Below are 26,202 nucleotides of genomic sequence, written 5' to 3'. Positions count from 1 at the left end.
TTCCCAATCTTAAAATATTACTATCATCATCATCATCAACCATGTATTGGCTGGCTTAGACATTCAGTTTACAACCCAATAAGTGTTTTTACGGACCGTGGGAATCACTTCGTGGGCTCATATCTGTTTAGTTTAAAGTTTTTAAACCTTAAATTAAATACTACTATCATCAATCCAGTATTGGGCTCTTGGGCATTCAGTTAACCACTCGGTAAGTGTTTACTGAACGTCGAAATAATTTCCTGTGTGCTCATTTTTAGTTGAACCCTTCTCCACTCCAAACCAGTCAGGACCTACGGTCCCGACTCGGACCTCAGGTATAGTGACTGTATAGTGACTTGTGAGCCTCTTGTTGAATTACTTGTGATACAGAAGACTATCGATATTTGTGTAAATTATATATATATATATATATATATATATATATATATATATATATATATATATATATATATATATATATATATATATATATATATATATATATATATATATATATATATATATATATATATGTCGTACCTAGTAGCCAGAACTCACTTCTCAGCCTACTATGCAAGGCCAAATTTGCCTAGTAAGCCTAGTTTTCATGAATTAATTGGTTTTCGACTACCTAACCTACCTAACCTAACCTAACCTTACTTTTTCGGCTACCTAACCTAACCTAACCTATAAAGATAGGTTAGGTTAGGTTAGGTAGGGTTGGTTAGGTTTGGTCATATATCTACGTTAATTTTAACTCCAATAAAAAAAAATTGACATCATACATAATGAAATGGGTAGCTTTATCATTACATAAGAAAAAAATTAGAGAAAATATATTAATTGAGGAAAACTTGGCTTATTAGGCAAATTTGGTCTTGCATATTAGGCTGAGAAGTGCGTTCTGGCTACTAGGTACGACATATATATATATATATATATATATATATATATATATATATATATATATATATATATATATATATATATATATAACATTAACAATTGTGTAACTAGCTTCAAAAGATTGCCACTTGCTTTGCTAAATGAACTATGGGGTTCATTTCCTGAACCCACTATGTTCCTCTGTAACCCCTTCGTCAACCGCCCACGGGATGGGTATGGGGTGCATAATAAAGAAAGCAATTTAATTATTACATTTGTCAAGGAAGAGCTTCAGATCAGGATTTGCATTTAAGAACAGGGTTCTTGTAAATCAAAGTGGCTCAAGAAAATGTGTGGAGTGTGTTTATGTTCAGTATGTTTAGGGATGTTGTCTGAAAACAGAGTTTGTTATTGTTCAGATAGCAGATTTTTTGTGGGTGATGATAGGGTTGAGATGGTTTGCAGAGGTTGAAATCCATGCACAGATACCGTATGCAAGTTAGGGATAGATTAGCGCGTAGTATAATGAGAGGAGAGCAGAGTTAAGAATGTAATATCTGATTTTAGAAAAGTCTGTGACCCCCTGCAACGGATACAGGCACACAATAGAACTGAAGGAACACATACTCCAGAACTTTGTTTGAACTACACAAGGAGTAGACGAAACAATAAACTAAAACCATACCAGACACAACACACACCCAGCACAGCCAGAACATGCAAGGATGGAAGACGCCTCCGAACCGCACAACAGGACACGCATGCACAGAAGGGTCACATGTAGAACAATACAAACACACAACACACACACAGCTCCGTCGTAGTGAGCAAAGCGGGAGAAACACCACCGCACCCTGCGACAGAAACACTCGCACACAGAATTAAGGTCCCATATACAAAAGGGGCCAACCATCACAATGGCAAGAGGAAAAAAATATTGCAATTCACATGGCAACGTCGAACACCGCCCTGTAACATGACATGGAAAGGGCAGACTTCAACTCAGGGCCTCCTTAAAAAAAAAAAAACCTTAACACCATATACTTCACACAACCAGCCATTCAAAATAACAGGAGAAAAGAAACGCTCATGAACTTTAAAAAATGGGGACGCAGCCGCAAACTCACGGGTGAAAGACAGGACACAACGCATCAGGCGGCATATTAATTGTCATCCGACAATTAATATGGAAATCAGGACGATCAGGACGATAAACGTTCCTAGAAACCCGAGAAGCAGGGAGGGGGCGCACGAAGAGGCGGAATCCCCAAAAGGAGAGGGCACAGACCCTCTCTTAAGCACCAACCGTTAAGTGTCCTCGCGATCACCGGCACTAGGCTCAACAACCCCCCCCCCCACCGAGACCCATCTACATATGGAGGCCCGCACACCGGTAGCAACAAGAGAGCAACGTTTTCCCCGTCCCTACTCCGGGTCAACCACATCCTCCACCACCGCACCAATGTCATCCTCCAACTGCTCAACAGGGTCTTCAAAATCTCGGGAAACACACCAAAGAAACCTTCCTCTGCCTCTTCTGTTCCGGCACCAGCGGAGCCAGACCCGATGCTTCTTGAACTCGACGTGGGGGACGCACACCATTGGCAAGGAAGTCGGAGACGCCTCCCGAGACGAGGGGAGAAACCCTCACCCCTAGAGGCCCTAACTGCAGAACATGTTCACCAGATCCGCTCCCCAAAGCAGATGGGGACGCCACCTGCGGAGCCGCCACCACTACCACATCAGTCGACACACAGTGCACCTCCACCGGCACATACGGCTGCACACACAGCCCGGGAGGCATATCCCCATCCACACACAGGCGGATTGTCAACCCTAGGGAGCACAGTGCGCTCTACCGGCTTCTGGTAGGCATCTGGGACATGGACACAGACAGGTGCAACTTCAGGAAGGCTGGGAAACGGGCCAACTTTATCAGGCAACACGTCCGCAGAATCCTGCTGGGTACGGAAGGAGCTAAAAGTCATCTTCCCTGAGGATGTTGACACGATCAGTCGCTCCCAGGGAGCAAGCCACCGCCAGGTAGCCCTGCTGGCAACATTTATAACAAGCATGGGACTGACCTTTCTACAGTCAGTGGAGCGTAAACCCCATCAGGGATAACGAAAACGGGGCACTCCGCCCCAAGGACATCGTCACAGTCCGGGTTCCAGCAAACATCCCCTGACATTGGCCAGCAGATGATGTAATATAATGTAATGATGTAATATAATGTATTAAGGAAAATGTGCGTATTTATATGTGATATCCACTTCATTCACACAACCATATTACCTGCCACATTTTAACGCGTGTATTTTCAATAAAACGTAACGCATTAGGATTGCAATAGATTCAAAATGTATATTAATCTGTGTTCGTTCATATAATATAATTGAGGAACTTGGGGGTATTAACTGAGAAATGGAATTCAAATTGTTTTAAATGAAATTAAATTGTTTTATTGGTATGTTGAAAAAGCAAGAACGTCACAATAACTGATTAAGTCCCCACAAACATTGACTGGTTTAGGACACAACAAGCAGATAACGTTCAATGAGGCTTCTAAGCCAGCAGTCAGCTTAGCAAGAAAGATCGAACCAGGTGCTCCAAGAGACCCACCACCTGAGCCCACTGGTGTGTGTGAAAACAGCACACATAGCACCTAACACCACACAGGGCCCACCACCTCACTAGGCCCACCACCTCAATAGGCCCACCACCACACTTTTTTATTTTGTTTTGGTGTAAGTATTAAATAGAAAATGGAAGATTGTGGTATAGGCAACTGATACACAATTTAAGATCTTAATTTTATTCCAATTAGTTTTCCAGCAAGGCCAATGTTATTGGTTTCTTGAAGCTGTTGATTTCTTGCATTTGTTGGTTCCTTGCATCTGCTTCATTCTTGCATTGTTGGTTTCTTTCAGATGTATTTACTGCACAAAAGATGACGGTATTCATCTAACAGAGTTCACATGTTGATGCCTAATATACATTCCGACAATTTGCATATTTTAACAGCGAGTGTATGGTCTTTTTCATATGCTAATGCACTTAGCCTATCCTATGTTGACATCTTGGATATTTTGTCATTTTATGGTTTACAATTGTTTATCGCTTACACATCTTTCTCATTATATTGTCACATATATACAGGTGTCTTGCATATGTTGATATCACTGGTGTGCTACTGTCTTCTGTAAGTAGGCGACTCATCTTATGCACATGTTTGTCTAATGTGTTTTCTGGAAAGCTATAAAGCTTATGAGATTTGTTTTCTATTTAGAAAATGATCATATTACGTAATAAATAATTTGTAATAGCCTTTAGCAATATTTTATTTTATTGATAACTTTTTCACATAAAATAATCGTTTTAATACAAAAACAGTGACATTTAATCCATTAAATTTAAACTGGTAAATTTAGATCTTTTATTAATATATCTAAGTTATATTTCCTATCTCTTAAGTTACCACAATTAATGAAGTAAATTTTAATTTAATCTTTGTTTAATATTTTTCATAATAGGCCGTATTTTCTTCTTTGTTGTAAATTGATTGTGGGTGAACTAATTAATTTCTAAACATTATAATTATATATTTTTTCAGCTGTTGCTTAAATAAAAATAATCATTAGAGAAAATTATGAACTCTTATCAAGGATGACTGTAATGTTTTGATCTTAACTTCTTGAGATGGTGCAGCGGTCTTAGGCTGTCGACATGGTCTTGCAGTAAGACCTGTCCTGGATGACTACTTCAGGAGATGGTGTGGTGGTCTTACATAGTCGACGTGGTCTTGCAGTAAGACCTGTCCTGGATGACTACTTCAGGAGATGGTGTGGTGGTCTTACATAGTCGACGTGGTCTTGCAGTAAGACCTGTCCTGGATGACTACTGCAGGAGATGGTGTGGTGGTCTAGCAGTAAGACCTGTCCTGGATGCCCTGGATGCTCTGCCGTCACCGTCATCATCCCCCTGTTAGGTACAAGTAACTGTATGAGACAAAGAACACAGATGAATGGTTCAGATAAAGTTGGAAAGGTAGTTTATATGTGGGTGATACAAGGACGTGGACCAACACCCGGATACTACTGGGGAAGTTAGTTTTACTTTGTTGCAAATTGGAACAATTATGTGGATTGTTTAACTGCATAAAATACTCTTTAAACCATATTACTGGAAATTTTCTGGAAGCCTGCTACCTTTTTCCTATAGTACTATTTCCCTATTTTAGATTTTCCATTTTCTCATCCATGCTTTACGCTATTTTTCTTTCCCAATAATTTTCATCTTCATTTTACTCCATCTTTATTTTATAATTTTACTGTTGCACAACTTTATCTTTATTACATATTAAATTCACCCACTCTCATTACTTTGACAATCCTCATTTTCCCGAATTTTATTGGGTTGAGAATTACACTTTAGTAAATATATTTCTCACTAACGGAATAAGTGACTTAATTTAACATACCTGAATGTACCGATTCGTTATCATTAGTGGTGTTCCTTACTCTTATCGTGCTTGGCTGGGGTGGGATGGTTTGCTGGTTGAGGTTGATGATGGGTGGTGTGGCGATGGCAGTGAGGGTTGTGGTGGTGGACGGTGGTTGTTGGGGCATTGGTGGTTGTAGTGCAGGTTGCAGCCACAATGCCAGTATTGTTCCATTTGCAGTTCGTCAGACACACCATTTCTGTGCAGTTCTCGGATCTGGAGGAAAAAATATATATTTTCAAATGTTGAAAATCTTCCCCCAGCCTCACTCGGTGCACCGTAAAGAGGATTATAAAAGTATCAAGACCTTACAAGACGGCTTCAGTATGATGAGTGTAGCTGGAAGGTCATCAGAAACTTTAAAATGATGAGTCCTGATGGGTCACCAAGGTGGTTTTACAAAGTTCTCCTTCGGGACCGTTGTGACTCCCACGAAAACAAAATAATGCAAATTAGCACGCAAGAATTCTGGTAACAGGGACATCAGGGTGAAAGAAATTCTGCCCATTTGTTTCTGCCGGCACGGGAAACGAATCCCGGTCCACAAGACTACGTATCAAGCGTGCTGTCCACTCAGCCACTGGCTCCAGAAAAAAGTGTGTGTGTAATTACCTAAATGTAGTTACCGGATGAGAGCTACGCTCGTGGTGTCCCGTCTACCCAGAACTCTTCAAGGCGTTATATGACAAAGACATAGTCTTTGTCTCATACAGTTACTTGTACCTAACAGGGGGATGATGGCGGTGACGGCAGAGCATCCAGGTCATCCAAGACAGGTCTTACTGCTAGACCACCACACCATCTCCTGCAGTAGTCATCCAGGACAAGTCTCAAGTCGTTATATGACAAAACTTTGAAACTGTGTGTGTGTGTGTGTGTACTCACCTAATTGTGCTTGCAGGGTTTGAGCTTTGGCTCTTTGGTCCCGCCTCTCAACTATCAATCAACTGGTGTACAGATTCCTGAGCCTATTGGGCTCTATCATATCTACACTTGAAACTGTGTATGGAGTCAGCCTCCACCACATCACTACTTAATGCATTCCATTTACTAACTACTCTGACACTGAAACAATTCTTTCTAACGTTTCTGTGGCTCATCTGGGTACTAAGTTTCCACCTGTGTCCCCTTGTTCGTGTCCCACCCGTGCTGAAGAGTTTGTCTTTGTCCATCCTGTCAATTCCCCTGAGAATTTTGTAGGTGGTTATCATGTCTTCCCTTACTCTTCTGTTTTCCAGGGATGTGAGGTTCAGCTCGTTTAGCCTTTCCTCGTAGCTCATTCCTCTAAGTTCCGGGACGAGCCTGGTGGCATACCGCTAAATCTTCTCTAACTTTGTCTTGTGTTTAACTAGGAATGGACTCCAGGCTGGAGCTGCATACTCCAGGATTGGTCTTATATAAGTGGTATACAGGGTCCTGAACGATTCCTTACACAAGTTTCTAAAGGCAGTTCTTATGTTGGCCAGTCTAGCATATGCCGCTGATGATATTCTTTTGATGTGGGCCTCTGGGGACAGGTTCGGTGTGATATCAATCCCCAGATCATTCTCTCTATTTGACTCTTGCAGGATTTCACCTCCCAGATGATACCTTGTGTTCAGCCTCCTGTTCCCTTCGCCTAATTTCATTACCCTACACTTTCCTGAGTTGAACTTTAGCAGCCATTTTCTAGACCATTCCTCCAGTTTGTCCAGGTAGACTCTGTAGTCTCTGTCTATCTTCATCCGTCTTGATTCTTCTCATAATTTTTGCATCATCAGCAAACATTGAGAGGAACAAGTCTATACCCTCCGGAGGAAGATCGTTTACATATATTAGAAACAGGATGGGTCCAAGTACTGAGTCCTGTGGGACTCCGCTGGCGACATCTCGCCACTCTAATGTCTCCCCCCCTCACCGTTACTCGCTGTTATCTGTTGCTTAAGTACTCCCTTATCCACTGGAGCACCTTCCCTTTTACTCCTGCCTGCTGCTCCAACTTTTTTAACAGGCTTTTATGGGGTACTGTGTAAAAGCATTTCTGACAGTCCAGGAAAATGCAGTCGGCCCACCCTTCTCTTTGCTGCCTAATTTGTGTTGTTTGGTCATAGAATTCTATTAGGCCTGTGAGGCACGATTTACCATCTCTGAACCCATGCTGGTGGTGTGTTACAAAGCTGTTTCCCTCCAGATGCTCTACGAGCCTTTTCCTCATAATCTTCTCCATCACCTTGCATGATATACAAGTTAGGGAAACTGGTCTGTAGTTCAGTGCCTCTTCTCTGTCACCCTTTTTGTAAATTGGGACTACATTAGCTGTCTTCCAGCTTTCCGGAAGGTCTCCCGTTTCCAGTGACCTGTTATACACCATCGAGAGTGGCACACTTAGTGCTTCTGGTTGCACTAAGAAGTGCACTGGTTGCACTAAGTGCTTAGTGCTTCTTAGGGTTGGTTAGGTTCGGTCATATATCTACGTTAATTTTAACTCCAATAAAAAAAAAACTTACCTCATACATAATGAAATGGGTAGCTTTATCATTTCATAAGAAAAAAATTAGAGAAAGTATATTAATTCAGTAAAACTTGGCTTATTAGGCAAATCGGGCCTTGTATAGTAGGCTGAGAAGTGCGTTCTGGCTACTAGGTACGACATATATATATATATATATATTATTAAATATGACCGAAAAAGTAAGATTAATAATTCTAACACGAATTTTCTCTATCTTTCTTATGTTTCTTTTCACTGTTGATGGTAATTCAAAGATCAATTCTCCAAAATTCATTTTTATTTCTAGTCTGACGCGACACTTGAGCGCGTTTCGTTAACCTTAATCACCTGACCCCGTACGGGTGTAAATCAACGAGTCCTATAATTTCATTTCACTTGAGAATGAACCATGGAGATTCGAAACGTTGTGCAAATTGTATAAATAAGTGTAATACAGTCTACAGTAATTCACTTTTTTTTTCACCTTGATATAACTAAAATTAGTTTTGGAGAACTCCTCTTTCAGCTAAGCCCTGATGCTAGGAAAATAGTTAGAAGGATAGAAGCCCTTATCCAGAAGATAGTAAATACTGAATATGCGGTAATATTCAATAAGACACACATACACACACATATATATATATATATATATATATATATATATATATATATGTCGTACCTAGTAGCCAGAACGCACTTATCAGCCTACTATTCATGGCCCGATTTGCCTAATAAGCCGAGTTTTCATGAATTAATTGTTTTTCGACTACCTAACCTACCTAACCTAACCTAACCTAACTTTTTTGGCTACCTAACCTAACCTAACCTATAAAGATAGGTTAGGTTAGGTTAGGTAGGGTTGGTTAGGTTCGGTCATATATCTACGTTAATTTTAACTCCAATAAAAAAAAATTGACCTCATACATAATGAAATGGGAAGCTTTATCATTTCATAAGAAAAAAATTTGAGAAAATATATTAATTCAGGAAAACTTGGCTTATTAGGCAAATCGGGCCTTGAATAGTAGGCTGAGAAGTGCGTTCTGGCTACTAGGTACGACATATATATATATATATATATATATATATATATATATATATATATATATATATATATATATATATATATAGGGGGGTACCACTACTGGTGTAATTATAGGGACCCACAGCCTCAGAGAAGGGAACACAGAGCACTCAGGGAAAAACTTGACTATATATATATATATTAGTATATTTTGGTAGCAGTCTTTCCTGTAGACATATATTATTAAATATGACTGAAAAAGTAAGATTAATAATTCTAACACGAATTTTCTCAATCTTTCGTACATTTCTTTTCACTGTTGGAGGTAAATCAAAAATCAATTCTCCAAAATTCATTTTTATTTCTAGTCTGACGCGACACGAGCGCGTTTCGTAAAACTTATTACATTTTCAAAGACTTTAGTTTACAAATACACAACTGAATAGAACTTACGCATCTCCGATTTTATATCTACATTTGAGTGAGGTGGATGGGGTGAGGTGGCATTAATAGGTATTAATTTCATCAACACAAGACAGAACAAGAGGTGGTATTAATAGAAATCCTAGTAAACAACACAGAAATCATCGATAGATACAGCGATAGCAGGCGGCTTGACGTTTGCGAGGCACTACACATCAAGAAGTCAACACCAGCAATCAACAGCTAATTAATGCACAACTATATTCTACCCACCTCAAGACTCCGCTCCAATATAGAAGCATCAAGAAATATGGACCAATAGGCTTTCTACAAACACTTCTATTCAATACCCATTGTTTCGTGTTCTGTCTTGTGGTGATGAAATTAATACCCTATTAATACCACCTCTTGTTCTGTCTTGTGTTGATGAAATTAATACCTATTAATGCCACCTCACCCCATCCACCTCACTCAAATGTAGATATAAAATCGGAGATGCGTAAGTTCTATTCAGTTGTGTATTTGTAAACTAAAGTCTTTGAAAATGTAATAAGTTTTACGAAACGCGCTCGTGTCGCGTCAGACTAGAAATAAAAATGAATTTTGGAGAATTGATTTTTGATTTACCTCCAACAGTGAAAAGAAATGTACACCCTCCGCCACGAGTTGATGTTTGGGCTGCAGCGGCCCAGAGAGGGCAGAATATTCCAGTGCTCCTTGCAGGTGACACCTCTCATTGGTAGACTAAGCCTTGGCTTTCGTGTACTAAGGGAGGTGGCAGCTCGAAGCCAATATTCCGGCATCATCATTCTTATTTACTTTGCTATTACTCACTTGTCTTAACGTAACTTTTCATTTGCCAGTGATTATTCTTATTATTTTGTTTGTTGACTTGTCTGTTATATTTTATACTCAATTTTATTCATGTCTTGCTTTTCTAACGTAATTAAAATTTCATTGTTAAATTTACTTGTGTTTTGTGTGTCTTCCCATTACCTTACCACAGACGACAGTTCCAGCTTTTCTCTTTTTTTTTCTTTATGTGACGAGGCCCTGCCCCTAGCTTTTGAAACAGCCGAACACCAACGCTTTACCGTCTCAATATATATATATATATATATATATATATATATATATATATATATATATATATATATATATATATATATATATATATATATATATATATATATATATATATATATATATATATATATACACAGGCACTCACCTGACGGCCCCCAGGCTGTAGTTGGTGTTACCAAACGAACACATGTTGTCCAACTTGGCTGAGAAGGAGAAAAACAGAGGTTAAGTGGGTTGGGTACAAACACTTCTGGCTAAGCAAAATCACTTAAAATTTGATGCCTAAAATGCCTTACGTACTTGTGGCTTCATTACGTATACATTTTATTTAACAAATATTCCACTACTGTTCCATATTCTTATATTTAATAGATCGTGAAAACGGGCCGATTGATAAGGTTTCAAGCCGTGCTTCAATGTAATTGTAGCCGGGCAATTGTTGGGACCCATAACCTCGGAGAAGGATATAATGGGCCTTCAGAGAAAATCTTGTAATGTGATTCGAAATTCTTATTTCCCTTCTCCAACGAAAACTTTTTATTATTATTGTTGTTGAAATTATTATTATTATAATTATTATTATTATTGAGAAAATATATTAAATCTATACAGAGGAATCGAACTTGAACCATACCTTGAGGTTACCTTGAGGTGTTTTCGGGGCTTAGCGTCCCCGCGGCCTGGTCGTCGATGAGGCCTCCTGGTTGCTGAATTGGTTGATCAGGCTGTTGGACGCGGCTGCTCGCAGCCTGACGTATGAGTCACAACCTGGTTGATCAGGTATCCTTTGGAGGTACTTGTCAAGTTCTTTCTTAAACACTGTGAGGGGGGTCGGCCAGTTATGGCCGACCCCAAATCCTTTACATGCTGCTTTCCTACTATGGGCATATTTGATTGTGTTTTGTACCCTGTATTATGTTTAAGGTCCTCATTTTTACCGTACCTGAGTACCTGGAAATTATCACGGTTAAACATGTTACTTTCTGCTACCCAGTCAAAAACTTTATTTATATCTGTTTGTAGTTTTTCAATGTCTTCAGTAGAGGTAATTTTCATGTTGATGTTTGTCATCTGCAAAGGATGATACGAAGCTGTGACTTGTATTTTCGTCTATATCTGATATGGGAATAAAGAAAATCAGTGATGCATGGGTATACCACATCTGCATTCTGTTTTTCTTGTAATGCGTCAGTGATTTTGTCGTAGTGGTCCAGTAGCTGTGTCAATTTGTGAGAGACATGATCTTCCCGCTCTAAATCCATGTTGGCCTGGGTTGTGGTCTCCATGAAACTGGTAGCTTGACTCCTGATCACTCTCTCAAATACGTTTATTATGTGGGACGTTAGTGCAACTGGTCTATAATTCTTTGTCAATGCTGTGCTCCCTCCCTTGTGTAGAGGGGCTATGTCTGCTGATTTAAGTGCATCTGGTATCTTCCCCGTGTCCAAGCTCTTCCTTCACACTGTACTGAGTGCCTGTGCTACTGGCACTTTGCATTTCTTTATAAATTTTAAATTCCATGAGTGTGGACCCGGGGCTGAGTGCATGGGCATGTTGTCAATTTATCTTTCAAAATCTGCCACGCTCGTGTTGATATCAGTTATATTTACCGGGGTTTGGGTATCACGCATAAAAAAGTTGTCAGGATCTTCCACTTTCATGCTGTTTATTGGAGTGCTAAACATGTCCTCATACTGCTTTTTTAGGATTTCACTAATCTCTTTGTCATCCTCAGTGTATGAACCTTCACTTGTACGAATAGGTCCAATACCGACAGTGGTTTTGGTTTAGATTTCGCATATGTGAAAAAATATTTAGTTTATTTCTTTATATCTAAAATTGCTTTCTGTTCTAAGTTCCCTTTTTCAATCTGATATGAATACTTCAATCTCCCTGATTAAATTATTCCTACTTTTAGGGAAAGTCGAGTCTATTTAAGCATTTCCGTTATTTTTTCCTTCTTTTGTAGTGTCGTCTGCGTTCTCTTTCAACATTGGACATCTTTCTTGCTTTCCAGGGATTTAATTAAATCCATAGATCTTGAGACATTGAGCTGATATCAAATCAACTTTTACCCATTACCCGCATACACTCTGTGTGGTATAGGAGTTCGTCTACCTTTACATGTAAGGTGGATCCTGCAGGCCACAGTGTGAGCAAGTCGAATGTAAAGTCCTGGTTGGTCTCCAGAACCTCCCGTGAAATCAGTAGAGTTCCTGTTTGGTCGACTTTGACCCATCGTGGCAATGGTTCAATGGTGACTCGAACGCCGGTTCGAGTCACTCAATTGCATCAAAATGACTTTAATGTATTATGTATATTGACATTCTTCCGAAATGTTATGTTAACATGACAATAAAAATGTAACAATACAACCATTTAACATTATCATTCTAAAGCCTTGTGGCTATGTAAACACAATTGGGTTATTTACCTTGAATAAGAGCAGCATTTACAGTGTTGCCAGCATTGGTCATATGCATTAGCGCTGTCATTCCTGTTGGCAAAAATATCAATGACATGCTGTTATATATAGTTGCATATGTAATATGTATATATATATATATATATATATATATATATATATATATATATATATATATATATATATATATATATATATGTTTCATTGAATATGACCGCATATTCTGTATTTACTATTTTCTGGTTTAGGGCTTCTATCCCTCTAACTATTTTCTTAGCATCAGGGCTTAGCTGAAATAGGAGTTCTCCAAAACTCATATTCGTAATTTTAAGGTGAAGAAAAGAAGTGAATTACTATAGAAAGTATTACACTTATTTATACAATTTGCACAACGTTTCGAACCTCCATGGTTCATTCTCAAGTGAAGAGGTTTTACAGGGCTGGTTGATTTTATACCCGCACTGGGTCAGGTGATAAGACAATAAAGGTGAAAACATGGGGGTATACATAAGGGATAAATGTGAGGTGAAACATAAGAATATAAGAATAGAGGTAACTGCAGAAGGCCCATTGGCACATACGAGGCAGCTTCTATCTACATACAAAGATTAATCACGTGTAATTGGCCTGTTATGTTGAATATTGTCTTCTGTGTGTCTTCTATGTTGGGCAAACATCTAAAGATTTGAAATGTAGAATTTCGCAACATAAATACTCTGTAAGACATGACCAATTGTCTAATGCTTTGTTTGTTCATCTGTCAGAAGATGAACAAACTCAATGCTCAATCAATGCTCACCAAATTGATTGGGAGATGGCTTCTTCAATAACGAATTGTAAAAGCACCTATAACAGAAACATAATTGAATCTGCTTTGATACAGATCACAATAGAAAGTAATTTGAACATTAGCAGTGGTCTATATAACTTAGATCCATTTTTAATAGATCAATTAAAGGGCGATTTAAGTAGGATCATTGGAACACATTTCTCTCACTAATTCATTGTAAATATTTACTATTTTATGCTATAATTATCCATGTGTGGGCCTGTGTGTGGTTGCTGCATCGGATGGGCCAATAGGCCCTCTGCAGTGTCCACGTATTGTACCTCACCTCACTCCACCATTCTCTCCTGCCTATTTATGTCCAGTACTCGACCTGTAAAATCACTCCTTCTGAAGATGTATTAATATACGAAAGTACTTAAGGAAATTCCTGTTTCAATTTTCCTCCGTGGTCTGACACTGTCATTGTATATATAACACAATAGTTACAGAGCTCGAATTACCGGGAATAAGGGGTGCCCAGCTCCGCTTTCTGTTAAATCTGTTTGAGTAGTGCCCAGTATGGACAGTGATGTTTGTCACTGTGTATGGTCCAGCATGGGCAGTGTTGTTTGTCACTGTGTATGGTCCAGCATGGGCAGTGATGTTTGTCACTGTGTATGGTCCAGCATGGGCAGTGATGTTTGTCACTGTGTATGGTCCAGCATGGGCAGTGATGTTTATCACTGTGTATGACCCAGCATTATTTGCAGTCATAATGCTTGTACATTGCTCAAAATGCTTAAAGGTAATACAAGTTCTAACGTATCTATATCTTTTATTGTCATAACTGTCAAAACTATATGAACCATAACTTGGAGCGAGAGATGGTAGCCCAAGAACTAGTTTTTGACGCGATTTGCGGGTAGCTATTTAAAATTTCTTGTAAATTGAGCAAAAAATAACAAAAAGACGAGGGAGAACTAAGGGTGGGGGACAGGAGCTGGAACCTGATAGCAGTATCTTTCCCTCTTAATGCATTTAAAATACAAATGTTTTAAATCTCAATAAAATCGAACTAATAATAACGAAATTATATCATAAACATCAAAAGCTGGGTTTATGAACTAATGACCAACATGGTCAATCGCATGACACACTCCTAATTAACATATCACCTGAAGATGGCTCCAATCCCAATTTTGTCCTGAAATGAGTAACGGCTCAGTGATGTGCTCAAAACACTGTTTGGATATGCTCAGAATACTGTTGGGATGTACTCAGAACCACGTTCAGACGTGCTCAGCGCAAGTCACACACAGCTATTGTTTATTCAGCAGGATTGTGGTGAAACTACGTCACTTTACGTATCATTAAAAATGTTGTGGGGTGCAGATCTCAAGAGTTTTTGTCGAGCAGTTTTACAACTTATAAGGACACCAGACTTTCGTCTGGACAGCAGCCTACTAAGGTGGAAGTGACAACTAATTATGGTCCGACGACCGAAAACAGTTTGAACGCTTTTGAAACTCTATCTAAAAAAAATCTAATTTATTTACTGAAGCAAAATATGTTTTTTTTTTATCCAGATAATTTAATAAATCTGGGTCGAGAAATAAGATTAAGATGGGCCATCCAAGGGCCGCTCCTTTAATCGTTCTCCTCCTACGTCATCTCCTCACACTACCACAATCACACCAGAGTTTAACTTGTGTCATAATTAGCAGCTTCTCACATCATTTGTCGGCAGAAGCACAAACCAGTGAATCTGTACGATGGTACATCATGGTTACAGCTGGCAATTCCAATCATTATGGCCGAAGAGGAGGAGGACGAGGGAGAGAATCAGTAATAGCAAGAATCTGTCTTGGATACAAATATCCATGGAGATACGGAATGGAAACAACAGTTGATCAGCGAAGTTGCAGAATCTGTGGTGAGTGACGGACACCGCCCTGACCACTATCTACGTGAATGTGAACACCTAAGAGGCATCAGAATATGTGTAGAATAATAACCCCCACATTGTTTGAGTTAGGAAAACACTACTTGTCAAATATTGATACTGTTCTTAAAAGATTCCCCCATTTTGCACCCGCAAGATAACGTAAGCTTTTAAGGGTTGACCGATGTTAATCTTCTTGTTTGAGGAGCTGTTCACTTGAGGCAGTTAAGCAAGTCCCAGCTGTGTCTGGGTACAAGTGACAGGATGAACAACCCAACGGGTTTTCTTCCTATTGGGGAGTGTTGTACATGCTGCTATGGCGGTATGTCCACTCTCAAGATGAGTGGCGCTGCCACTCATCTTGTGGCAACCAATAAACTCCCCCCTCGGGGCAAAATTTAAAAATTAAAAAAAATTGTCAGAAAGATATATACACTGTCTACAGCTGACGAGGCGCCAACACCCAAGGTCTAGGAAAACAGGAACAAATCTATATATATAAAATAGAATGTGTATCTGTGTGTCAAGGGTTGGAGGCCAGACACTGGCTAGCCTCACCCAGCTTTCCAAGATGCTTAAAAAAAATATTGGTATTTACAGAGATACCACGTGTGATTGAAATGAAGTCTGAAATATTTGTTGTGTTTCCATAGTTATTTTCCATTATAGTCCCACTCCATAGTTATTATTTGTTGTGTTCCCATAGAGTTGTTCAGCAGTTACAGTTCTTCGTAATAATAAATGTTATGAGGAGGGAGAGAGTGGGAAGAGGAGGTGACGAGGCAAACCTCGGTTAACCCTTCCACTATTGAATAAACAAAAGCGTAACTTCCACTATTGAATAAACAAAAGCGTAACTTCCACTATTGAATAAACAAAAGCGTAACTTCCAGTATTGAATAAACAAAAGCGTAACTCACCATTATTGTCTGTGAGTGTGAGGTCAGGGCAGTAGGCCAAAAGTTCGGGGAGTGCTGATGCCCCATCAGGTGCCGCAAACATAACTGCAGTCCCCCCTAAAATATAAGAAAAATTATCACATATTATCATTAATATTATATTTCTTTTAATTTCCTCTATCGCTGAAAAAATATATATTTCACAATAATGCTATAATAAACATAGGTTGTCAAATATATTATATTGCTTAAGCATAGTATGTGACATTTATAATATTTAAATATTTTGTATTCGCTGTGAACTGTTGGCAAATATTGGCTGTAACTAAGCGTTTTCTTATAGATATAACTGAAACTGAAAATTTATATTTCACCCGTTTCGTCCTGGATGTTAATGTTGGCACCGGCAGACACCAGGAGGTCCACGGTCCCACTGGTCCAACTGGTCCCACTGGCTAGAATTTTCATGAGTGGTGTCTGTCCTGTAATACAAACAATACTACAGTAACCTTCTGCAGCAGTATACAATAATGCTGTGTTACTTGTAAGATAAGGTTGCTGCAGTTACCTTACGAAGTAGTGGGCTTATAACACAAATAACGGAATTACAGATATGAGTAAGGAAAAGTACATATATGGGACTGTGTGAAGCTTGCCCAGAGAGGTGCGGGCCGGGATATTGTTGATGAATTATAGGCCTACTAGTGAATGTAGGTCTGAAGGTATATAGGCCTACCAGTGAATGTTGTCTGAAGGTATATAGGCCTACCAGTGAATGTTGTCTGAAGGTATATAGGCCTACTAGTGAATGTTGTCTGAAGGTATATAGGCCTACCAGTGAATGTTGTCTGAAGGTATATAGGCCTACCAGTGAATGTTGTCTGAAGGTATATAGGCCTACTAGTGAATGTTGTCTGAAGGTATATAGGCCTACTAGTGAATGTTGTTTGAAGGTATATAGGCCTACTAGTGAATGTTGTTTGAAGGTATATAGGCCTACTAGTGAATGTTGTTTGAAGGTATATAGGCCTACTAGTGAATGTTGTTTGAAGGTATATAGGCCTACTAGTGAATGTTGTCTGAAGGTATATAGGCCTACTAGTGAATGTTGTCTGAAGGTATATAGGCCTACCAGTGAATGTTGTCTGAAGGTATATAGGCCTACTAGTGAATGTTGTCTGAAGGTATATAGGCCTACTAGTGAATGTTGTTTGAAGGTATATAGGCCTACCAGTGAATGTTGTCTGAAGGCATATAGGCCTACCAGTGAATGTTGTCTGAAGGCATATTGGCCTAGCAATGAATGTTGTCTGAAGGTATATAGGCCTACCAGTGAATGTTGAAGGCATATAGGAATGAGGCCTATATGCCTTCACATAACATACTTGTAGGCCTATATTTCATTCTATATACCATATAGGCCTGGGGACCATTCAAGTTAATTTTAACTCCAATAAAAAAAAATTGACCTCAAACATAATGAAATGGGTAGCTTTATCATTTCATAAGAAAACAAATTGAGAAAATATATTACTTCAGGAAAACTTGGCTTATTAGGCAAATCGGGCCTTGCATAGTAGGCTGAGAAGTGCGTTCTGGCTACTAGGTACGACATATATATATTATATATATTAATATATTGAGAAAGAAAAAGATTGAGAAAATTCGTGTTAGAATTATTAATCTTACTTTTTCGGTCATATTTAATAATATATGTCTACAGGAAAGACTGCTACCAAAATATACTAATATATATATATATATATATGTCGTACCTAGTAGCCAGAACTCACTTTTCAGCCTACTATTCAAGGCCCGATTTGCCTAATAAGCCAAGTTTTCCTGAATTAATATATTTAATATAATTTTTTTCTTATGAAATGATAAAGCAACCCTTTTCTCTATGTATGAGGTCAATTTTTTTTTATTGGAGTTAAAATTAACGTAGATATATGACCGAACCTAACCAACCCTACCTAACCTAACCTAACCTATATTTATAGGTAAGGTTAGGTTAGGTAGCCAAAAAAAGCTAGGTTAGGTTAGGTTAGGTAGGTTAGGTAGACGAAAAAACATTAATTCATGAAAACTTGGCTTATTAGGCAAATCGGGCCTTGAATAGTAGGCTGAGAAGTGCGTTCTGGCTATTAGGTACGACATATATATATATATATATATATATATATATATATATATATATATATATATATATATATATATATATGTCGTACCTAGTAGCCAGAACGCACTTCTCAGCCTACTATGCAAGGCCCGATTTGCCTAATAAGCCAAGTTTTCCTGAATTAATATATTTTCTCTAATTTTTTTCTTATGAAATGATAAAGCTGCCCATTTCATTATGTATGAGGTCAATTTTTTTTTATTGGAGTTAAAATTAACGTAGATATATGACCGAACCTAACCAACCCTACCTAACCTAACCTAACCTATCTTTAAAGGTTAGGTTAGGTTAGGTAGCCGAAAAAGTTAGGTTAGGTTAGCTTAGGTAGGTTAGGTAGTCGAAAAACAATTAATTCATGAAAACTTGGCTTATTAGGCAAATCGGGCCTTGCATAGTAGGCCGAGAAGTGCGTTCTGGCTACTAGGTACGACATATATATATATATATATATATATATATATATATATATATATATATATATATATATATATATATATATATATATATATATATATATATATATATATATATATATATATTAGTATATTTTGGTAGCAGTCTTTCCTGTAGACATATATTATTAAATATGACCGAAAAAGTAAGATTAATAATTCTAACACGAATTTTCTCAATCTTTCGTACATTACGCTTCACTGTTGGAGGTAAATCAAAAATCACTTCTCCAAAATTCATTTTTATTTCTAGTCTGACGCGACACGGGCGCGTTTCGTAAAACTTATTACATTTTCAAAGACTTCACAAATACACAACTGATTAGAACTTGCGTTTCCCTGATTTTATATCTACATTTTGAGTGAGGTGGGAAGGGTGATGTGGCATTACATTTGAGTGAGGTGGGAAGGGTGATGTGGCATTAACACAAGACAGAACACTAGGGGATATTAATAGGGTATTAAAAGTATCAACACAAGACAGAACAGAAACAATGGGTATTGAATAGAAGTGTTTGTAGAAAGCCTATTGGTCCATATTTCTTGATGCTTCTATATTGGAGCGGAGTCTTGAGGTGGGTAGAATATAGTTGTGCAATAATTGGCTGTTGATTGCTGGTGTTGACTTCTTGATGTGTAGTGCCTCGCAAACGTCAAGCCGCCTGCTATCGCTGTATCTATCGATGATTTCTGTGTTGTTTACTAGGATTTCTCTGGCGATGGTTTGGTTATGGGAAGAGATTATATGTTCCTTAATGGAGCCCTGTTGTTTATGCATCGTTAGACGCCTAGAAAGAGATGTTGTTGTCTTGCCTATATACTGGTTTTTTTGGAGCTTACAGTCCCCAAGTGGGCATTTGAAGGCATAGACGACGTTAGTCTCTTTTAAAGCGTTCTGTTTTGTGTCTGGAGAGTTTCTCATGAGTAGGCTGGCCGTTTTTCTGGTTTTATAGTAAATCGTCAGTTGTATCCTCTGATTTTTGTCTGTAGGGATAACGTTTCTATTAACAATATCTTTCAGGACCCTTTCCTCTGTTTTATGAGCTGTGGAAAAGAAGTTCCTGTAAAATAGTCTAATAGGGGGTATAGGTGTTGTGTTAGTTGTCTCTTCGGAGGTTGCATGGCTTTTCACTTTCCTTCTTATGATGTCTTCGATGAAACCATTGGAGAAGCCGTTATTGACTAGGACCTGCCTTACCCTACAGAGTTCTTCGTCGACTTGCTTCCATTCTGAGCTGTGGCTGAGAGCACGGTCGACGTATGCGTTAACAACACTCCTCTTGTACCTGTCAGGGCAGTCGCTGTTGGCATTTAGGCACATTCCTATGTTTGTTTCCTTTGTGTAGACTGCAGTGTGGAAACCTCCGCCCTTTTCCATGACTGTTACATCTAGAAAAGGCAGCTTCCCATCCTTTTCCGTCTCGTAAGTGAAACGCAGCACGGAACTCTGCTCAAATGCCTCCTTCAGCTCCTGCAGATGTCTGACATCAGGTACCTGTGTAAAAATGTCGTCAACATACCTGCAGTATATGGCCGGTTTCAAGTCTCTTGACATGCCAGAAAGTATTCTGAGGAAACTACTCCAAGCTTGTACTAAAGAGGCACCCTTCTTGAACCCTGATGGGCACATGTATAAGCAAGTAGATGGGGTCGCCATGGGTTCTCCCCTAGGTGTCCTGTTTGCAAACTTCTACATGGGTACCATCGAGCAAAAAGTCTTAGTCGACATGAACTTGAAACCGGCCATATACTGCAGGTATGTTGACGACATTTTTACACAGGTACCTGATGTCAGACATCTGCAGGAGCTGAAGGAGGCATTTGAGCAGAGTTCCGTGCTGCGTTTCACTTACGAGACGGAAAAGGATGGGAAGCTGCCTTTTCTAGATGTAACAGTCATGGAAAAGGGCGGAGGTTTCCACACTGCAGTCTACACAAAGGAAACAAACATAGGAATGTGCCTAAATGCCAACAGCGACTGCCCTGACAGGTACAAGAGGAGTGTTGTTAACGCATACGTCGACCGTGCTCTCAGCCACAGCTCAGAATGGAAGCAAGTCGACGAAGAACTCTGTAGGGTAAGGCAGGTCCTAGTCAATAACGGCTTCTCCAATGGTTTCATCGAAGACATCATAAGAAGGAAAGTGAAAAGCCATGCAACCTCCGAAGAGACAACTAACACAACACCTATACCCCCTATTAGACTATTTTACAGGAACTTCTTTTCCACAGCTCATAAAACAGAGGAAAGGGTCCTGAAAGATATTGTTAATAGAAACGTTATCCCTACAGACAAAAATCAGAGGATACAACTGACGATTTACTATAAAACCAGAAAAACGGCCAGCCTACTCATGAGAAACTCTCCAGACACAAAACAGAACGCTTTAAAAGAGACTAACGTCGTCTATGCCTTCAAATGCCCACTTGGGGACTGTAAGCTCCAAAAAACCCAGTATATAGGCAAGACAACAACATCTCTTTCTAGGCGTTTAACGATGCATAAACAACAGGGCTCCATTAAGGAACATATAATCTCTTCTCACAACCAGACCATCACCAGAGAAATCTTAACAAGCAACACAGAAATCATCGATAGATACAGAGATAGCAGGCGGCTCGACATCAGCGAGGCACTACACATCAAGAAGTCCACACCAGCAATCAACAGACAATTAATGCACAACTATATTCCACCCACCTCAAGACCCCGAACCAACATAGAAGCAGCAAGAGAGATTATGGGCCAATTGGCCTTCTGCAGTTACTTCCATTCCCTTACTCTTCTGTTTTCTGTTTAAGGTGGTAGGAGAAGAAAATATTAAAGTGTTCAGTAAGAATCCACAAGGACTTCTCTGAATACTCTTTATTTTCTTCTTCGAGAGTATGGGTCCCTACAATTGAATCATAAGTTGTACCACTGTATATAGATGGGGGTAAAAAGACGTAGGCTTTCTATCCTGATAACTATTCCTCAACATACAATAAAACCATAACCCTATTGGACTAATGTGGGTGTTCTGCTCACGAACTCCCGTGAGCATCCACGTACACCTATGTACATCCATGTACTCCCATGTATATCAGATATACACAGAGGAACCAGGTCACATTACCTCTGACTCTTTATAATACCAGATAATACTTAACATTACCAGATATTAATAAGCATTGTCAATATTTACATGATAACAAAAGAAGACCACAAAATTACTTACCATACATATCTTGGGCGTTGACGTCACTCTTGGCATTGATTAGTATATTAAGACAATCTATACATTGCGAAAAGGAAGCAGCTAGTAGTGGTGTCATATCTGTAAAAGATATATTATTTTAAAACAAAGAGGGAAAAATTATGAATATTATCAAAGGTTTCAGTTATTATTTTTTTGAATAAAAGTCTAAAATAGAATCAGGTTTGTATCCACACTGGAACACAAATAATTCTTTATTCATGTAAAGATTTTTGGTATTATTTTAAATGTACTGCATTATAGTGTTGGGGTCTTGGAACTATATAAAGAATAGGATCAATCGTGTGCAAACATGTTCCGTTTTCTCTTTACTCTTAGCAGGTCACCATCAGTTAACTGTCCTCAGGCAGCCCACGATCAGGTTACCTGACCTCAGTCACTACCATCAGGTTACCTGACCTCAGGCAGTCCACCATCAGGATGCCTGACCTCAGGCAGTTCACCATCAGGTTACCTGACCTCAGGCAGTTCACCATCAGGATGCCTGACCTCAGGCAGTTCACCATCAGGTTACCTGACCTCAGGCAGTCCACCATCAGGATGCCTGACCTCAGGCAGTTCACCATCAGGTTACCTGGTAGCCTTCAAACATGCCGACGTTTAAGGAGTGGCTTGGTAGAGAGCCGGAGGCTATCTACTTGTGGGCGGAGTTAGTTACTAGGTTCCCCAATATATACTCGGAGAGCTATCGATTCGAGAGCATTAACAAGACAGAAGACCAGGCAGCAGAGCAGGAGGACAACAGCCAAGACAGGCTGTCGGTCGGACGGGGGTGAAGCTGCCTGACAGCTGCAGACTCCCCCCCTCTCTATCCAACTATAGGCAGACACTTGGTGAGTTGAACATTAAGGTGACTTGGTCGTGTTTTACAAGTGTTGTGTGATGATCAGGGGCAGTCAGTTGTAGTGTTCTCAGATTCTTGGAGGATGACTCACTTTACATATATAGATCTTGAACATTGCTTAAATTTTGATACTTAGTATGTGAAATATAATTGAATTTATTATTCAAATTGCCTTTGTGTCCCCTAGAGTTGAGTTGAGGTGAGAAAGCCTCTGGGATTATTGGTTCCCTGATTTTACTGAGTACATGAAAGATGGGACATACTAATAATGACCTCTTGATAACATCTTTTGTGAATATTGTAATACAGACAAGTTCCATTCCTTGTCTTGTATGGAATAGTCTAGAATGTATGGTGGCAGCATTTCGTCTTCTACTATCTACTCTTCTACTTCTACTATCTACTCTTCTACTACTATCTATCTACACCTCTCCCTCCACCCCTCTCTAAACTCTCACTTTCAACTAATGACCCTCCCACCTCTCTACCTCTCTCACCCCAAACCCTCACTAATTACTTCACTATTCATTTCTTTCCTTTCGTTTCCTCTTATACGTTTGTGGCAGTGAAATGTATTCTAGAGTTCTCTCTAGAGTTTCGGGTAGCTGATTCAGTTACGGCGCCTTGTAGTCGCCGCACCTAGGTAGTCTAATGCCTAGGTTACATGGTGTTGAACGAGAGAGGTTGCCTTAGGAACTCTGGGAGTGCTCTAGAATAGTTAGCTAGCTGGGGACGGGATAACGGACTAGAGATAGCTGTTTCCCCCGGCCTCGTTAGTTAACTGGGGGGTGGAATAATGGACAAGATAGAGCTATTTCCCCCACCCCCCGTTACAACAACTTGTCTACAGTTCACACACGGTACAACACGGTACATCACAGTACATCCTTGCCACTCACGGCCAAACTTGTAAATGATTTCCCCAGTAAATTATCTTCCCCAATAATTCACACTTTACCACAACACAACAGTAAAATAAGCACTGGCCAATATAATTAAAAAAATTATTAATAACCAAGGGTAACCTTCCTGTTACCACTTTCACTGCTGAAAAGGGACATCAATTTACAGTAGAATTACATACACGGCACATATAGCGAAAAAGGGAACAAATAAATATCACTTTACTCCACCACTGACTGTGTCTCTATGTGTGTCCTCACACACGTCAACCTCACAGTTGGGCTCCACCTCAACTGATGACGTCAAACAGGGTAAACTCACACGTTTCCAATTCCCATTCAGCTCACCAGGTGGTCGACAGGGACGAGGACAGACGGAACACAGTGCGAAACCAGCTTCAGAGTATTATTACCCAAAAAACGGAAACAGTGTACTTACATCAATCTTGCAGGCCCGCCATACACACACACATACATACACGACAACCTCAATCCCACTGTTGCTACTGCTGCTGCTGCTGCTGGATGATGAAGTAGGCGTCCTCACTTCGTACATGTGGTCGGTTGGAGCACGGGGTCCTAGACCACGGGGTTAGCTCCACACACAGAGACCAGGTGGCGCAGACACGCCTGCTTAAGGCAGCCAGGGGTGCGCGCACAACAGATCACACACAGCACAGCTGGAATGCAGTACCACGCCCATCCACTTGACACGGTACCCTAGGGTACGACGGTACAAGGTGTTACACGGCACGACGGTACACGAGACAGTCCTTCACTGGTCACTGCTAATTCCTCGGAGTTATGAATTTAGGGTTTTCCTCAACACTGAAACCTTCTCTCGATAGCCTAGCTGCAGTTCCTTGAAGCATAAGTACAACAGATGACGGATGACACTACCATGAATTGATACAGCCTCTCTCAGCCCAATTGCTCTGAGCTGGCGTCTCACGATTTACGCGGCTTGGTGACTCATCACAAAGTTCAAACTCGTAATTCTGCCAAAATACACCTTTTCGCGACACCGGATTCTTACACACGGCTCCCGGAAGATAGTACGGCGATGAGAATGACTTTCTGTGGCGTTGCAGGTGGAATTTTCGGGTGCCTGGCCTTTGCACCCAGAAGACGTCCACCCCCAAGCAAGTCCACTGGTAAGAATAATTATTTTGGAGCCAAGACGGCTCAGGGTGCCCATGCGGTACCCCTCAGCATCTTGACCAACTACGGTTCAGCATTCCTGAGGCCCAAGCGCCTTGTCCAATGGCGTACCTGCCTCACGATGCTGCTGACGTCAACCAGGTGGACAACGTCAACCAACCCCTCTCTCACCAGGTGGACACGTGATGGGGGGTATATTCTACAGCCGTTAACCCCCCAAAACCTCCCTCTCTACACTTGACTTGTACAAAAATTTCCCTGAAATCAACTCCCTCCTTTAATTTCTTTCACAGACCTGATGCAGCGATCGGAATGACATCAATGGCTAGTAAATGTCACGGGCTGTCCAACGACTCCAAACACGACTGTGTAGAGGTTATATTCAGAAAGTTGAATCACGGTGCACTATTCAATTTCGAACCTCATCCAGTGCACGAGAGAGCAGGAAAAATCTGTCTCCTGACAATGGCTACTATACTTTACCACTGATAAATGCCAGGTTATGAAAATAGGAGATGGACCAAGAAGATGTCAAATACAGTACAGGATGAAGGGAAGGCAGCTTCCAACTTCTGAAAAAGAGAGATTTAACTGTGGAAGATAACTCGAGATCTAACACCAGAAGCACACATCAGCAGAATAACGATGGCTGCATATGACAAATTGGCAAACGTCTGGTTATCCTTCTGGAACTTGAACAAAAATCCCTTCCGATCTCTGTTACATCCGCTGTGAGACCACTTAATAAGTATACCACCACAGCATGGAATCCCTACCAAGAAAGCACAAAAGGATACTAGAAAGGGTTAACAGATATGCAAGAAGATATAATTGGAAACTGGAAACACAGATGAGTCGCAGGAATGTCAGAAAGAACTTTTTAGGTCTAAGAGTTGTAAATAAATGGAACAGACGAGGAAACAGTCTAAGCCAATTCGATACACAGCTTTATATATAAATATGATAAGAAAAACGAGTGGAAACAATCACGGCATTGT

At 39.9% G+C, this 26,202-nt stretch overlaps 1 protein-coding gene across 2 annotated transcripts in view; it reads right to left on the bottom strand.

The window, feature by feature from the left end:
• Positions 1–3,666: 3,666 nt before the first annotated feature.
• LOC123755925 (KN motif and ankyrin repeat domain-containing protein 2) overlaps positions 3,667–26,202 on the bottom strand; it is a 66,658-nt gene continuing 44,122 nt past the window's right edge. Inside the window, exons 5-12 of one of the 2 annotated variants that reach the window (XR_011222000.1) lie at positions 22,259–22,357; positions 16,781–16,888; positions 16,428–16,523; positions 12,806–12,868; positions 10,517–10,574; positions 5,348–5,584; positions 4,803–4,848; positions 3,667–4,751 (exon numbers count right to left, since the gene is read on the bottom strand). Coding sequence is in view for 1 of the 2 variants with exons in the window: in XM_069300208.1 (XP_069156309.1) it covers positions 5,371–5,584; positions 10,517–10,574; positions 12,806–12,868; positions 16,428–16,523; positions 16,781–16,888; positions 22,259–22,357 (638 nt within the window). In the remaining variant the exon portion in view is untranslated. Of the gene's footprint in view, positions 4,849–5,347; positions 5,585–10,516; positions 10,575–12,805; positions 12,869–16,427; positions 16,524–16,780; positions 16,889–22,258; positions 22,358–26,202 lie in introns of both variants that reach the window. The other variant, XM_069300208.1, reaches the window with a different exon arrangement.

This window comes from Procambarus clarkii, chromosome 43, assembly GCF_040958095.1.
Source record: "Procambarus clarkii isolate CNS0578487 chromosome 43, FALCON_Pclarkii_2.0, whole genome shotgun sequence".
Taxonomy (NCBI): domain Eukaryota; kingdom Metazoa; phylum Arthropoda; class Malacostraca; order Decapoda; family Cambaridae; genus Procambarus; species Procambarus clarkii.
This window is presented reverse-complemented; position numbering and strand designations above follow the sequence as displayed.